This window comes from Nyctereutes procyonoides, unplaced genomic scaffold (genome assembly GCF_905146905.1).
Source record: "Nyctereutes procyonoides isolate TBG_1078 unplaced genomic scaffold, NYPRO_anot_genome, whole genome shotgun sequence".
Taxonomy (NCBI): Eukaryota; Metazoa; Chordata; class Mammalia; order Carnivora; family Canidae; genus Nyctereutes; species Nyctereutes procyonoides.
In genome coordinates this window covers 961,071-975,585 of record NW_026575117.1, presented here as the reverse complement: position 1 = coordinate 975,585, position 14,515 = coordinate 961,071, and the positions used below count along the sequence as shown (strand labels likewise).

The 14,515-nt window shown below is 43.5% G+C and overlaps 1 protein-coding gene across 1 annotated transcript in view; it reads left to right on the top strand.

The window, feature by feature from the left end:
* SPTA1 (spectrin alpha, erythrocytic 1) overlaps nt 1–14,515 on the top strand; it is a 62,682-nt gene that overhangs the window by 15,906 nt on the left and 32,261 nt on the right. Inside the window, exons 14-22 of the mRNA XM_055334029.1 lie at nt 459–663; nt 2,460–2,641; nt 3,906–4,149; nt 5,387–5,509; nt 9,033–9,250; nt 10,075–10,167; nt 12,015–12,152; nt 13,346–13,497; nt 14,038–14,224. Coding sequence (XP_055190004.1) covers nt 459–663; nt 2,460–2,641; nt 3,906–4,149; nt 5,387–5,509; nt 9,033–9,250; nt 10,075–10,167; nt 12,015–12,152; nt 13,346–13,497; nt 14,038–14,224 — 1,542 coding nt within the window. The remainder of the gene's footprint in view (nt 1–458; nt 664–2,459; nt 2,642–3,905; nt 4,150–5,386; nt 5,510–9,032; nt 9,251–10,074; nt 10,168–12,014; nt 12,153–13,345; nt 13,498–14,037; nt 14,225–14,515) is intronic.

Below are 14,515 nucleotides of genomic sequence, written 5' to 3'. Positions count from 1 at the left end.
GACTTATTTCTCTTAGTATGATATACTCTAGGTCCATCCATGTCATTGCAAATATGTATATATATATACAATCAACAATAACTAAACTATGGACAGAACCCATATACATATGTATCTATCAGTCAATGGACATTTGGGTTCTGTCCTTAGTTTAGTTATTGGTGATAATGTCTGATTGATGGTTAAAATTTGCATGGGGTGCTGTATCTAAAATGGTCTTCAGGAGATATCTAGGCTCTGTAGAAAGGCATGCATGATTAGCCATGTGTGCCATGTGGCTAGAAGGAGGGATTGGCCACATGAATTTGCTCACATAATCTGGCTCAGTACTTGGACTATGACAATTCCCTTCTTTCCTCTCCTTCATGTAGTTGTATTTATAGTGAAAGGTAACCCCTATCCTCAAAATTTCTGCTCCTGATTCTTCAGATAATAGTTTCCTTTATTTTTGAATTTAGGATATACAGAACTTGAAGAGCCAGATTCAAAAGCAAAAAGAATTTAAAATAGAACTGGAAGAAAATCAACGCCTGCTTGATACGCTAGAGAAAACTGGCCAGGAGATGATCGAGGCTGATCACTATGCCTCAGACAAGGTGAAGGTTCGTGTAAGTGAGGTTGTCGGCCTCTGGAAGGAGTTGCTGGAAATTACCGAGCAGAAAGGTGAGAAGCAGAGGTTTTGGTAAAAAATTACCTCCTAAATCCTGGAACCTACCATCTTAATCTCTATTGCTTTGAATTTGTCTGGTGACTGCCATGAGAAGGGATGCCACTCATTTCTTCTTGTGTCGACCAAGAAGTTTTTATAACCCAACCTAAATTTAACACATTACATACGTACAATTTTATGTTTTCTCCATGCATGTACCCTCAAGTGAAATTACTTCTGTTTTCTTCACTTTGCTCCTGCCAATTTTTTTCTTTCTCCCGAATAAATATTCGTGAGCCATGAATCCAGTATTGGCTACACATCTGAAACTAGTGTCCTTAAATTAGGTTCTACATCTTGGGTTCTGTAGATAAGATATTATGACCCAGGTTATTAAAGTTGACATTAAAAGGTTGCCAGTACCACATGTGATGTTCCTACAATATTTTACTCTTATAAATGGGGCTTGATGACTTGCATTTTTCACCAACTGAAAGTGTTCAGGCTCTGTTGTAAGGTCTTTTAAAAAAGTATCCCACACATCTGCTTGAATAATTTCTTACATTTAACCTCACCTCTTTCAAAAATTCATGCAGTTGTGACTAACAAATAATGAGGTTTTCCTGTCGATATTTTGCTTGTTAGACACAGACTCCATCATGGACATGACTCTGCCCTGGTTATAGAAGAGATATACCATGTTGGTTCTTTTAGATATCTTTCCTAATGTAATTTTTGGTTTGGGAAAAAAAATCCAACCTGATAGTAGCAATAAGATGTTACTACTATTCCTCACCATCAGGAGAAATTAGTAATTGCTTCACAGAAATAATGCAAATAATTGTTGTAAGGTCAAAGAATAAAGAATTTAGCTGAGAATGCTGTGGATAATCAAGACATTTTCTGGAAGAGAAAATTGTGAGGCATGGCTCATGATGAAGGACAGGCATCATGAAGGGCTGGCCATGTTCTGAGAAAGACATTTATAAAAAGACAGTTCAAACTTTCAAACAGAAGCAATCCCAATTTTATACTTCTTTTTTTCCACAAAGATTTTATTTATTTATTCATGAGAGAGAGAGAGAGAGAGAGAGAGAGAGAGAGAGAGGCAGAGGGAGAAGCAGGCTCCCTGCAGGGAACCCAATGCAGGACTCCATCCCGGGGCCTCAGGATCACGCCCTGGGCCGAAGGCAGGTGCTCAACTGGAGAGCCACCCAGGTGTCCTCCAATTTTATACTTCTCTTGGGAAATACGGAGTTTGGGTTAGAATCCTTTGAAAAGGACGTCTCTTTTTTTTATTTTTTTATTTATGATAGTCACAGAGAGAGAGAGAGAGAGAGGCAGAGACACAGGCAGAGGGAGAAGCAGGCTCCATGCACCGGGAGCCTTATGTGGGATTCGATCCCGGGTCTCCAGGATCGCGCCCTGGGCCAAAGGCAGGCGCCAAACCGCTGCGCCACCCAGGGATCCCGTGAAAAGGAGGTCTCAATAAAGAGTAACACATGACATACAAAAATATTCAAGATGGTTAGGACCTGATACAATAAGATTGTACCTCCTTACTGCGGAATAAACTGATTGTTTATCTTTGTTTTGAGAACGAATGCTACTAAATTTTAAAACAATTACCAACCAAATTCTACAAATTTAAGGTGATTTTTTTTGCATAATCACATGAGAGATGGATATGGTTTTTTTCTAAATAGATTATCAAAGTATTATATTTCTCCTTAAGCTTGATGGAAGGTACATGACTATGTGATGGGGGAAGAGTCATGGTCCCTGTCTCAGACATAATGCCTCATTCCAGGGACCCAGCTGTATGAAGCCAACCAGGAGCTGCAATTCAAGAATACTGCAGAAGACCTGGAGCACTGGCTGGGGGAGGCAGAGCAGCAGGCCACCGCCGAGGACTACGGAAAAAGCCTGGCAGATGTGCAAAACCTACTCAGGAAACACGGCTTCCTGGAGTCCGCTGTGGGCGGTCATCAGGTCCGTTGCCGGATCTTGGCCAGAACAGGCCAGAACTGTTGCTATAACTTATGCATGCACTGAGCACACAGGTAGTAAGTCACTCTCAAAAGAGAAAGAGCAAGAAGCCAGAGGTAAAATTCCAGCATTGTAGTTGGTCAACTGCCCCTTTCTAAATCCACCGAGGCTGGTGGGACTTCGTGGGCTCTCCTCTTTATGGCATCACACCCCCACTGCAGAAACTTGGGCCTCGTAGTCCAGCTCATTGCTCACTGGTTATGCGATCTTTGGTGCATCTTTTCACCTTCTCACATCTCCATATGCTCCTCTGTACAATGGTCAGCATTACCTCTTCCTGTTCTGGCACTCCATGATTCAAAGCTTGAAAATAATCTTTAATCCTACTGTGTTTTTAGTTCAGAACATTGAAGGACCTAGCATTGAAGTGATTTCCACAAGGTCACAGAAAAAAATTGGCATCAGGGTGAGGACTAGGATGTGGATGGGTAGGCTCCTAGTGTCAGGGTTATTCCTCTGACATCCCACCAGACTGTCATTTGAATTTATCCAGTGAGTTGTTAGAGTGTGGACCCTGGGGGATTTTCTGGAGAACTCATGTCTAGTCGACTAACTTTCTTATTGGAGGGGTCCTAGCTTGATCCCTCTGTTTTAGGGAACAGAGCTGTTCCCTAGAAAGTCCTACTGGTCTGTCTTGTTAAAATACACTTTTAGGATGTCTGCTCCTCTGTTAAATGGGAAAGACAAATAATATACAGGACACAGAAAACACAAAACAAACTCAGTCTTAGATTGCTCCAAGGATGGCTTGATGGAAGTTGAAATAAGGTAACAAAACAGTAAGATTCCTTTTTGAAGCTCCACATTTCATCTCTGGGGCATTGTTCCCAGGATGCCACAGACTTTTCAGCCTGGGGAGTTTCGGTATTAGCTATACCTGCAGCTCCTGTGTAAGGGAGAAGGGCGGGGGTGGGGTGGGGAAGGAGACAGAAAGGCTCCTTCTGTTTCTCTTGGGGCCATGGTTAACACTCCAAGGCTCTGTGGTTTCCCTAACTTCCTTGGCACCCTCTCTATATATTCTTTCTGAAATGAGGTTTAAGAATCACTTTCCCATAAATAGCTCTTAGTCCTGACTTTGGCATCCCCTGCCACTGTCTCACGGTTGTGATTAGAAGTTGTCACACAGTACCTGTGGCATGCGGAAGCCACCCCCCCCTTCCTACTAGACTGACAGCACCTCCTGACCCGTACTCTGCCTCTCCCTCAGGATCAGATCGACATCCTCAGAGACCTGGCAGCATATTTTGAAGAAAGAGACCATCCTGATGCTGGAGACATAAAAGCAAGGCAAGAGTCCTTGGTGTTCCGGTTTGAAGCTCTGAAGGAGCCAATGGGCATCCGGAAAAAGAAGCTCATTGATTTTCTCCACCTGCATCAGATCTGCAGGGACACAGAGGATGAGGAAGCCTGGATCCAAGAGACTGAACCCTCAGTGGCTTCCACCTACCTTGGTTAGTCCCTGAGTATGAGCGGGCTGAGCCACAGAAGACCAGGGGCTGCAGGCTGTTGGAGAGATCTGGGACAATCTGGGACATGCTAGTGGGGGCCTGGAGCGTTTACTCCTGCTCTTCCCTCTCACACTCAGGAACAATTTTCCTGTCTTCCATAGAAGATTTTTTTTTAGATTCATACTGAAAACTTTACCCCCCAAAATAAGGCATGAACAGTGCCATGAATGGAAGACCTCGGGGAAAGCTGGAGTGGCCAGCTTTTTGCTCCTTGCTCTAACTTATGCTCCTGCCAAGGCTCTTGGCTGAGCAGTCATGGCTGGTCCTGGAGGTACCAAGTGACTGTGTCTGTAGTGTCAGCACCTCCCATTTACAAAAATCTCAGCTACTACAAGGAGAAAAAGGGAGGGACGGCAGAGAAAGTCCATACTTTCCTTTCCTTTGGGAGCCGTCAGTTCATCACTGCCAGTGCCAGGACACAGTGGAATGCAAGCTCAGTGCACGTGTCCTGGAGACATCTATGAGGAGCTGATGATGGTGGCAGGCTGTCTGGGAAAACTTCTAGAAGAGAAAAGACCTCTTTGAAGGGTGGATGGGGATGGAGAGTTCCCGGAAAGTCATTTAGTCAGAAGCATAGGGAAGGGAATTTTGAAGGGATGGGAGATAGAGAGGATGAAGGTGACATCTGGAACTGGGGGGCTTTGAGGGTGGAGGAAATTAGCAATGCACAGCATTTAGCCAGTGCTTGTTAGTGTGAGCAGCAAGGGAGGCATGATTTATAAGTTATTTCTAATCTTCACAAAGAAAACTTCAAAACACATAGCATGCCATTTTCACAGCGAAAAAAACCTAGCCTAGCGGATTTAATAACTTTCTGCTACCCATAGGAATCAGCAAGTAAAAGATCCTGCTTTTTACACCATGATGTAAAATTCTGAAAGAAGATGGATTGCATGGCATTGGAATTTTACCTGAAGACTTACTTGCCTTTCTATCTATACAGTGACTTATTATCTTTTGTAAAATAGTGAGTTGAATTTTCCTAGTACAAAGAGGCAAGGGAAAGAATAATGCTGGGCAGAGTTATTCGAACAAAGTGGTATAAATTTCAGGAAGCCCACTCAGTGATTACAGCCTCAAAGGGAAAAACGTGTAGCTCCATGAGTTGTAAAGAAGTAGAACACCCTCTTCTTATTCCATACAATAGAACAACAGCCCTTGAAATTATCTTTTTCTGTAGGCAAGGACCTGATTGTCTCCAAGAAGCTTCTGAACAGACACCAAGTCATCCAGGATAACATTGCCAGCCATGAGCCACGCATCCAGATGATAACGCAGAGGGGAAATAAAATGGTAGAGGAAGGTAGGTATGGTTCAGGTTGAGTTGGTCAGTCATCGCTATGCTAAACATCAGGGAAGAAGTTTGTTCAATTTTAGGGCTTCATGGGAATTTAAAGATATCCAATTCACCTTCCCAATGCAGAAACCCCCAGTTGGGCACCTCTGACCGATACAATGATGTTACAGTATTGCTTATATATTCCAATAACAGGAACCTCCCTGCCTCACAAACCAGTCATTTGTGTTTTTCAGTTAAGCCAAAATTATTAAATAAAATATTTTATGATAATAATTTGCTCTTCGGTAGAAGTTACAGAATTTATTATTATTTTTGGGGATTTTATTTATTTATTCATGAGAGACACAGAGACAGAGGCAGAGACACAGGCACAGGGAGAAGCAGGCTCCCTGCGGGAAAGCCCAATGTTGGACTTGATCCCAGAACCCCGGGATCATGCCCTGAGCCGAGGGCAGACACTCAATCACTGAGCCACCCAGGGGTCTCGAAGTTACAGAATTTAAATTTAAATTATAAAGCCCCAAAACAAATCAAGTCCTTCCCCCCCCACCCCCCGCATGAAACTTCCAGGTCTGTGAAGACTTGCCTTGGGTTGCCAATATCTTATAGTCTTGATAGTTAAAAGCACCATTTCTTTAAATTCTTTCCTTTATGTAGTCTCAGTATCTCTCCTCCTCCTGGTTTCCCACCTTCAGAAACTGCTTAAATATGATGTTCCAGGTGTGCTGTAAGCAAGGCAGATTGCACTGGGATCCTTCCTCCCTTGATTCAAGAATAGACTGTGGCCAGGATCCCTGGGTGGCGCAGCCGTTTGGCGCCTGCCTTTGGCCCAGGGCACGATCCTGGAGACCCGGGATCGAGTCCCACATCGGGCTCCCGGTGCATGGAGCCTGCTTCTGCCTCTGCCTGTCTCTCTTTCTCTATCTGTGTCTATCATAAATAAATAAAAATAAAAAAAATGTTTTTTTTTAAAAAAGAATAGACTGTGGCCAATAAAGAAATAGTTGCCAGACAGCATCCAGCTATCAAAAGTATAGCTTAAAATTCATATTGTTGAGCAAAAATTAAGATCTCAACTGAGTGATTCAAACCTAAAAATGTTTATTTATGGTTGCTATTTTACTATAATGACTCATTTTATTTTATTTTTTCTTGAAATCTCCAGTTGTAATTGTGGATTTCACCTGTTTCTTTCAGTTCTATCAATGTTTGTTTTATGTATTTTGAAACTATGTTATTGTGTGCATATATATTTAGGCTCATGTCTTCTTGATTAATTTAAATCTTTAATATTATGATATACAGCTCTCTTTATCCCTGGTTACATCCTGAAGACTACTTGGTGCAACTTTATTACAGCCACATCAGCTGCCTTCAATTCATGTTTGCACATTATGTTTCTGCATAGTTTGGCTTGTACTCTGTTTCTTTATGTTTAAAGCAGATTTCTTATAGAAAGGATAGAGCTAAGCTTTGCTTTTATGTTATGCAATTTGGTAATCTCTCCCCTTTAATAGGATTGTTTAGACCATTTGCATTTAAAACAATTATCAATATGGTTAAGCTTAAATCCAGCATTTTGCTATTTTTTTCTTTGTCTATCAGTTTCCACTTTCTTTGGATTAATTATGTGTTTTTTATGATTCCATTTTATCTCCATATTTGTTTATTAGCTATAGTTCTGTGAGGCATGTGTGTGTGGGAGATGTGTGTATGTATGTTTATTGTAGAGTAGGGATTCTCCAATTGTGGTTTTGTGGGCTTCATAATGATGCTAAGACCTTATTTACCTTTTTCATATTCATTCTTTTGTAAGTGCACCATGAAATTTTCTGCACAATGTTTGATGATGCCTTTGGTATAATGGTTAATAGAATATATAGCTGTATGTTCTTTTGTCTTGAAATTTTATGTTGAACTATCAAATTCTACACCAGAAACCAATTTTATCATATATGTTACCTAACTGAAATTTAAATAAAAACTTGAAATAAAAAAAAAATTATAAAAGGATTCTGGGAGCAAAAATTTAAGAGCCACTGACCTAGGATTTAAAATATACATCTTTAAAGCATCACATTCTAACTTTATATAATGTCATACTATTTCATGTGCAGACTGAGATCCTTAGGCAGTATGTTTCCATTTCTCTTATTTTCTCCTTTGTATATTGAGGTCACACATCTTAATTTTACATGTTATAAACCCCACCATGCACTGTTTCTAATTTTGCTCTACCAATCAATTAGCTTTGAGATTAAGAATGGAGGAAAAAAAGCGTTTTATAGTTATTCACATATTTGTGTTCTTTATTCCATTGAAGCCATTGATTTTTTACCTTATAACTTTTCTTCTACATGAAGAGCTTTCCCCAATAGCTCTTGTAGTGCCTGTCTGCTAGCCGTAAATCCTCTAAGCTTTTGTTGGTCTAAAAGACTTCATAAATTCTTGTTGACAGTTTCTCTCTTTCCAGGCTTTAAAGATGCTACTGCATTGTTTTCTGACACTCGGGGGTTTCTGATGCAAAGACTGCTCTCCCAATCTCTGCTCCCGTGTGTAATGTGTCTCTTTCCTTTGTTATTCTTTTAAGCTTTTTATCATTGGTTTTCAGAAATTTGATTACAGTATAACTTGGTGCGGTTTCCTTTGTTTTTTGGATTTGGCAATCACTGAGCCTCTTGGAGCCTCCAGGGAACACTCTAACCTGGAACTGATTTCGTGATGAGTCCACCACCAGAGCATAATTCAGTCCGCTTTGGTGGGAGCTGATGTTAACTACCCACAGCCCTATGTGAGCCTCGGGGATTTGGGCCTCTTGCTTTTCAGTCCCCCTGTCCTCACTTTGAGGAGTCTAGTGACACATGTGTGTTAGGAGTCATCAATCAGTCTGACAGGCCAGGGCACTCCCTGCAGCCTCTGAGGCTCCATCTGTGTGAGGCAGGCTCCTTCTTCGCTGTGCTGCCCGCCCCGGCTCCCTCTGCTGCTCAGCTCAGCATGACAGCCAGGTCTACCTGGCATTGACCCCCCCCCCCAGCACTACAGCCCAGAGACCGCCCTGCGCCTGAGGGCACACCTCATTTCTTTCCCTTCTCTGAGGAGTCACAATTTTCTGCCTGTGGTCTGAATATCATCGGATCTTGCGGTCTGTCCTGTTCTCTAGTTAAGGTGGGAGAACAGGTCCTGGGGGAATAAATCCCTTTGGGACAATCTGCTGGATTTCCTATTTGCTCTAGAGAATACATGTTTTTGGAGCAGGACCCACACGTAGGTTCTCTGTTTTCAGGTCTGTGTATCACAGACTATACCACCCCCTTCATCACCACCCATGCACACCCATCCTCCAGGAGCACCTACTCATGCTCAGTCTCAGGTCATTCTAACTTCCAGGAATTTAGGTAAATTGCCACACTGACTGCTGGTAGCCAGAACCTCATGCTTCCCTTTCTCTCTCCCAGGTCACCAAAAGGATTAAAGTATAGTGATGTTAATGAGGCTAATCCTTACCCTTTCTATAACTACTCCATAGGGCACTTTGCTGCAGATGAAGTGGCCTCTAGGATCAAGAGTTTGAATGACAATATGGAGTCTCTGCAGGCTCGGGCTGCTAGACGGCAGAATGATCTTGAAGCCAATGTCCAGTTCCAGCAATACCTGGCTGACCTGCATGAAGCAGAAGCATGGATTCAAGAGAAGGAACCTATTGTAGACAACACTAACTATGGGGCTGATGAAGAAGCAGCTAGGGTAAGGTGGGCATGGGGGTGGACATTGTCTAGTACTCACCAAATAGTACCAAATTAGATTATGAGACAGCTACAGGTTCTGTGAGATTATTTTGGGGTTTCTGGAGGTGTAACTTTTGGCCTTCACCAGTTGGGATAACCTCAGAATTGACACAAATCCTGAAAGGTACACTACATTTTCCTGATCCCACAGAGATTCATAGATTCCTTAAAGATTGTCTAAACCTGAAAAAGTGTGACTAGGGATCCATGCTTACCTTGGCCCAATCCTAAATTTCCCGGTATAATCATGGAATTTCATAAACCAACCATGGTTCTAAGATAAATACACTAATTATTTTATGGACTTAAAATCAGACAGACATGCTGGAGCAAGAAGAATCTCAAAGGTCATAGTTACCCTCTGTGTCAACTTCTCATTTTACTCATTGTCTTGTAGTAAATCAGTATAGTTTTTAACAAACCTTCAGCACTAGAAATAATTGCAGTGGGCATCCAAAGCTATGCTAGTGTTTAATCCCACAAAATAACATCAGCAGCAGCACCCTGTCCTAGCTATGATGTGTGTCTAACATTTGTGCCATTTTGACTTTACTTTAAAGCAAATGTATTGAATATATTGAAATTGTTGATTTTTTTAACTCCTATTTTTCTGATATCTGCAAATTTAGAGATAAAAAATAACCTCTTTATTATAGATGGAAAGTGTCTCTTATTAGGAATTAGGACAATTGAGGCAACCCAAATTAATAGCTGAATGACCCCCAGGAATGCTTAGTGCTCCTCCGGTCTTCACTTCTAATCATCTCTCATCAACAAATCTAGGCTCTCCTAAAGAAGCATGAGGCCTTCCTGGTGGACCTGAGTGCATTTGGCAACAGCATGCAAGCCCTGCGGGACCAGGCAGTGGCCTGCCAGGTGAGAAGGCATAGACACGCCAGGCACCACACTCCCCCCAGACTAAATGGGATTCTCTTTATTACCGTCTTTTACTTCTAATAGCCCAGGAAACAATGAAAAGGACTAATTTCTCTGTTCCTTATAAGCAGGAATTGTAGCCTCTTTGTAGCATTTACAGAGATTCAGTCCACAAGGGGTTCTCGGTGGGTGAATGCGATCACGTGCTCATAGATGTACTCTTGCTTTCCATCTTCCTACCTTTTATATTCCCATCCCTGTTTCTCTCCTGCCTCCTTTATATACACCTTTCCTTCTTATAGTCCTTCCTGATTTCTTGTCTTTCTTCTTGGTTGTTTTATACACTTATTAAATGTCGACCATACGCAAGCTTGAGTAAAAAATAATTCTGACCCCAGGAAAATTGCAGTCTATTAGGAGATCAGAAAGTTCAGCAAGTAAGTGCATATGACAGATATATGGACATGAGAAAGAGTCTCAGAGGAAGGAGTGTTCTCCTCTCTCAAAATAAGAATGTTGGAAAGTAGGAAGATCTTTATAGCTGAGGTGAACCACTTTATCTGAGTTATTTTTTTCTTTTTTATTTATTAGTTTGAGAGAGAGAGAGAGAGAAAGAGAGAGAGAGAGCATGAGCAGGAGAAGAGAGAGAGGAAGGAGCAGACTCTCCACCGAGCAGAGACCCTGATGTGGAGCTTGACCCCAGGACCATGAGATCATGACCCGTGCTGAAGGCAGATGCTTAACCAACTGAGCCAGGGGTTCAGGGGCCCCTGATTTTTTTTTTAATTTTGATTTTCTGGATTTTTTTTAAGTTGGTTTACTGTGCAGATGAAGAGAAGAAGGGCTTTTCTACTCATTAAACAATGAAAGCAAAGCCACCAAAGCACAGAATAATCAGGTGTATTTCGGAATGGGTCATGTAAATGCTGGCAAGTGTGAGGATGCCCCAGCCCGTGGTGAGAGCTTGTCCTGGAGAGTGGCAAAGCTGGGACCCACTGAGTGACGGGGGTACCTCCTGGGGTAGCAGAAGGAAAAAGAGAGACACCTGATACCATCTTTCTAAGGAGAGGCTCTGCGCTCACACACTAGGAGTAGACAATAGACATAGGCACCGCATTCCAGGTCACCATGTGTGTTTAGAGCCTGCGTGCTGTGTCTCCCTCTACCTGCATGGTGAAGCCTAAGCAAGAACAGATGGATGTGTGCATTGTGTGTGCTGAGGAAACACGATACTCAAGGGATGTAAGTCAGCTGAGTCTGTAAGGGGAGGCACACATCTTCTGCTCTAATCTGATGCCAGGGTGGGCCGTCGCTTACAAAGAGGTGTGGTATTCTTGTTCATCCTCTCAGAGGTAAATTTGCAGAAAGTGTCAGTCAGAGAAGGCTATACTTCGGAGAGCAGGCTGTTTGCTAGAGAGAGATCCAAGATCTTTGATCTCAGGCCAGGTGTCTGTTTTTATAATTCTGTGGCCTTTCCTGTGCTGTAGGTCACCCACCTCTCAAAAAAAAAAAAAAAAAAAAGGAGTCCACATTTTCTTGAGGCAATAATTTAAAGATGATGAAGGGGTTGGGAGTGTAATCATTTATTACCTGCTTTACGAACCGGAGGCCTAGAGTGCTTAATTTGTTTCTGACAAACTACATGCTCACTTGCTCATTCTGTGTTCGTACTTCCTGGCTTGCGCGTCCTTCAAGCATCAGGGTGGAGCCGCGTCTCCACAAACATGTCGCAATCTCTCTCTTGCTGGTAGCTGCGTGGGAGGCTCCAGCTCCAGGGACAGTGTAGAGGCTGTAGACGATGTGTTGCCAGCAGGTGACGGACGTGATCTTCTCCCTCTTTTGTTCAGCAACAGCAGCCTGCGCCAGTGGAAGGAGTGGCTCGAGAACAGAGGGTGGTGGCTTTATATGACTTCCAGGCCCGCAGCAACCGAGAAGTCACCATGAAGAAAGATGATGTCTTAACTCTGCTCAGTTCCATCAACAAGGTGACTTTCCCTTCTAACCTGCTTCCCATCGGCAAGACAGCTCTTCAGTAGTCAGCTCTCCCTGCCCTGCAGGTAGCCATATTTTAGCCAAACAACATTTTTCTGTTGCTGCCTCTCTTAAATAGCTATAATTCATTAAGTAGTATCTTTCCTCAAGATACCTCAAGATATTAAGTAAGATCCTATATATATCCTTTGGGGTTATAAGACCAATTACACTTAATAAAATGAAGACTCAAAGAGCGTAAGTAGGTAGCCCAAAGACATAGAAGTGATGAATGGCAGTTCCCTAATACTAAACTACCCCTTTCTTGTCACCTGTTTGTCCCTTTCCCGTCCCAGTGGTCCTAGTGCTAGAACCACAATGGGCTGGATGAGAAGCAACCTGAAGAAAGAGAAGTCTCATGTCAACTGGTTTTCTTTAATGTGTGAGGAATAGGGATCCCTGGGTGGCGCAGCAGTTTGGCGCCTGCCTTTGGCCCAGGGCGCGATCCTGGAGACCCGGGATCGAATCCCACGTCGGGCTCCCGGTGCATGGAGCCTGCTTCTCCCTCTGCCTGTGTCTCTGCCTCTCTCTCTCTCTCTCTCTCTGTGACTATCATAAATAAATAAAAATTAAAAAAAATGTGTGAGGAACAGATCTGTGAAAGAGCCTGTGAGAAAAGGGACAAAATATGACTCTTTTCATAAAAGCTCAAAGGACTTTTCACATCCTAATAATTTCCAAAAATTATTGGGAAGAAAAGAAGAGAGTTTGGGATGTTGTTGCCCCGAGAGTGAGTGAATTTTTGAGGAGGATGGGTGTTCCATGATGAAATAAGCTGTGTGCCAGTCCCGCTTTGTCTTTGCTCAGATTTTTCCCTGTCATCCTGTTGTGCTCTGAGGACATTGACTCCAGAGTATTAGTTCAGTGACACCCCAAACTGCTCACCCCAAACCACCCAAACCCCAGGGTGATACTTTAACACCAAACATCCACATAAGTGAGTTCCAGGGCCATCCATGCACAAGTTTTAGGTGCTCTGGGAGAGGCGTGAAGAGGAGATACCCATGCCGGGCATCAGCAGCAATGGTTTGTTTCTTGTGCCTTCAGTCTGCTCCCGGGCTTATGGACTTAGTTCTGAGAGTTGGAGCCCCTCTTATCTGTGGTTTTCCAAGAACTGAGGAAGGAATGGGGCTCTCTCTCCCTTCAGGACTGGTGGAAAGTGGAAGCTGGCGACCACCAAGGCTTTGTGCCTGCTGTTTATGTCAAGAAACTGGCTCAAGATGAGTTTTCCATGCCCCCCCAGCGGCAGCAAGAAGAACTAAGCACCATCGCCCAGCGCCAGGAAGACATTGAGAACCAGTAAGTTGTAGAGGCACTACTGGCAGAGACACTTCTCATGACTCTGCAGCTGTTAAGATTAGCGATGCCGTCGTAATGTCACAGATTTTAGGAGCTAAAAGTAAACTTCAGGTGCTTGAAATATTTCGGATTTTGTTTGAGAACCTTAAGTCAATTGCCTGAGGTCGGGCACTTGGCAGGACCTCTGAGGGTTATGGAAGGCCGTCTGACGTCCGTGTGAACTTTGCTTACTGTACGAGGCTGCTTCTCATCCAGCTGTCTGCAGGCGTGTGAAAATCTCACACCTAGCACAGGGAAGGGGTGATGCCAGTCACGCTATTGGAACATTGGAATTTTGTATTATTTTTAGTGGAATCCAGTGTATTTGTCTCTCCGCTCTCAATGCTTCTTTCCTCCCCAGATTTATTTCCTCCTCCCCTCTGGTCTTCTTTTGATTTCCCCTCTCTCTCCTTCTTGTTCCCTGCACCCTCCCTGCTCCCACTCTTCTGTGCTTCCCCCATGTTTCAGGAGACTGTTCCCACTCTCTGTTCCTGCGCACAGGTACCGCTCCCTCCTTGACAGAGCAGAAGAGCGCAGGCGTCATTTACTGCAACGCTACAATGAGTTTCTGCTGGCCTACGAGGCAGGCGACATGCTGGAGTGGATCCAAGAGAAGAAGGCGGAGAACACTGGGGTAGAACTCGATGATGTCTGGGAGCTGCAGAAAAAGTTTGACGAGTTCCAAACGGTGAGAGCAAGCCACCTTCCTTTCCAGGTGGCTTTCTGACAGTGACCACTGCTTCCTTTTATTCCACATCTCCTCCTAAGTGGCTCCTCAACCAATGCTCCTCAGACGCATTAGTTGCATTTGCTAAATATCCTTCCCAGAGCTGTTGAGAGTTCCACGTCTCAAATCTCCCTCTGGGTCTCAGAGGTGGAAGGAAAATACAGAGGAGACTAGTGGCCCTGGCTCTGCAGCCTGCAATTCCTGATCCCCCGGGAGTGCTGATCTCCCTGAGTTCTTCAGCACTTGCCCCAC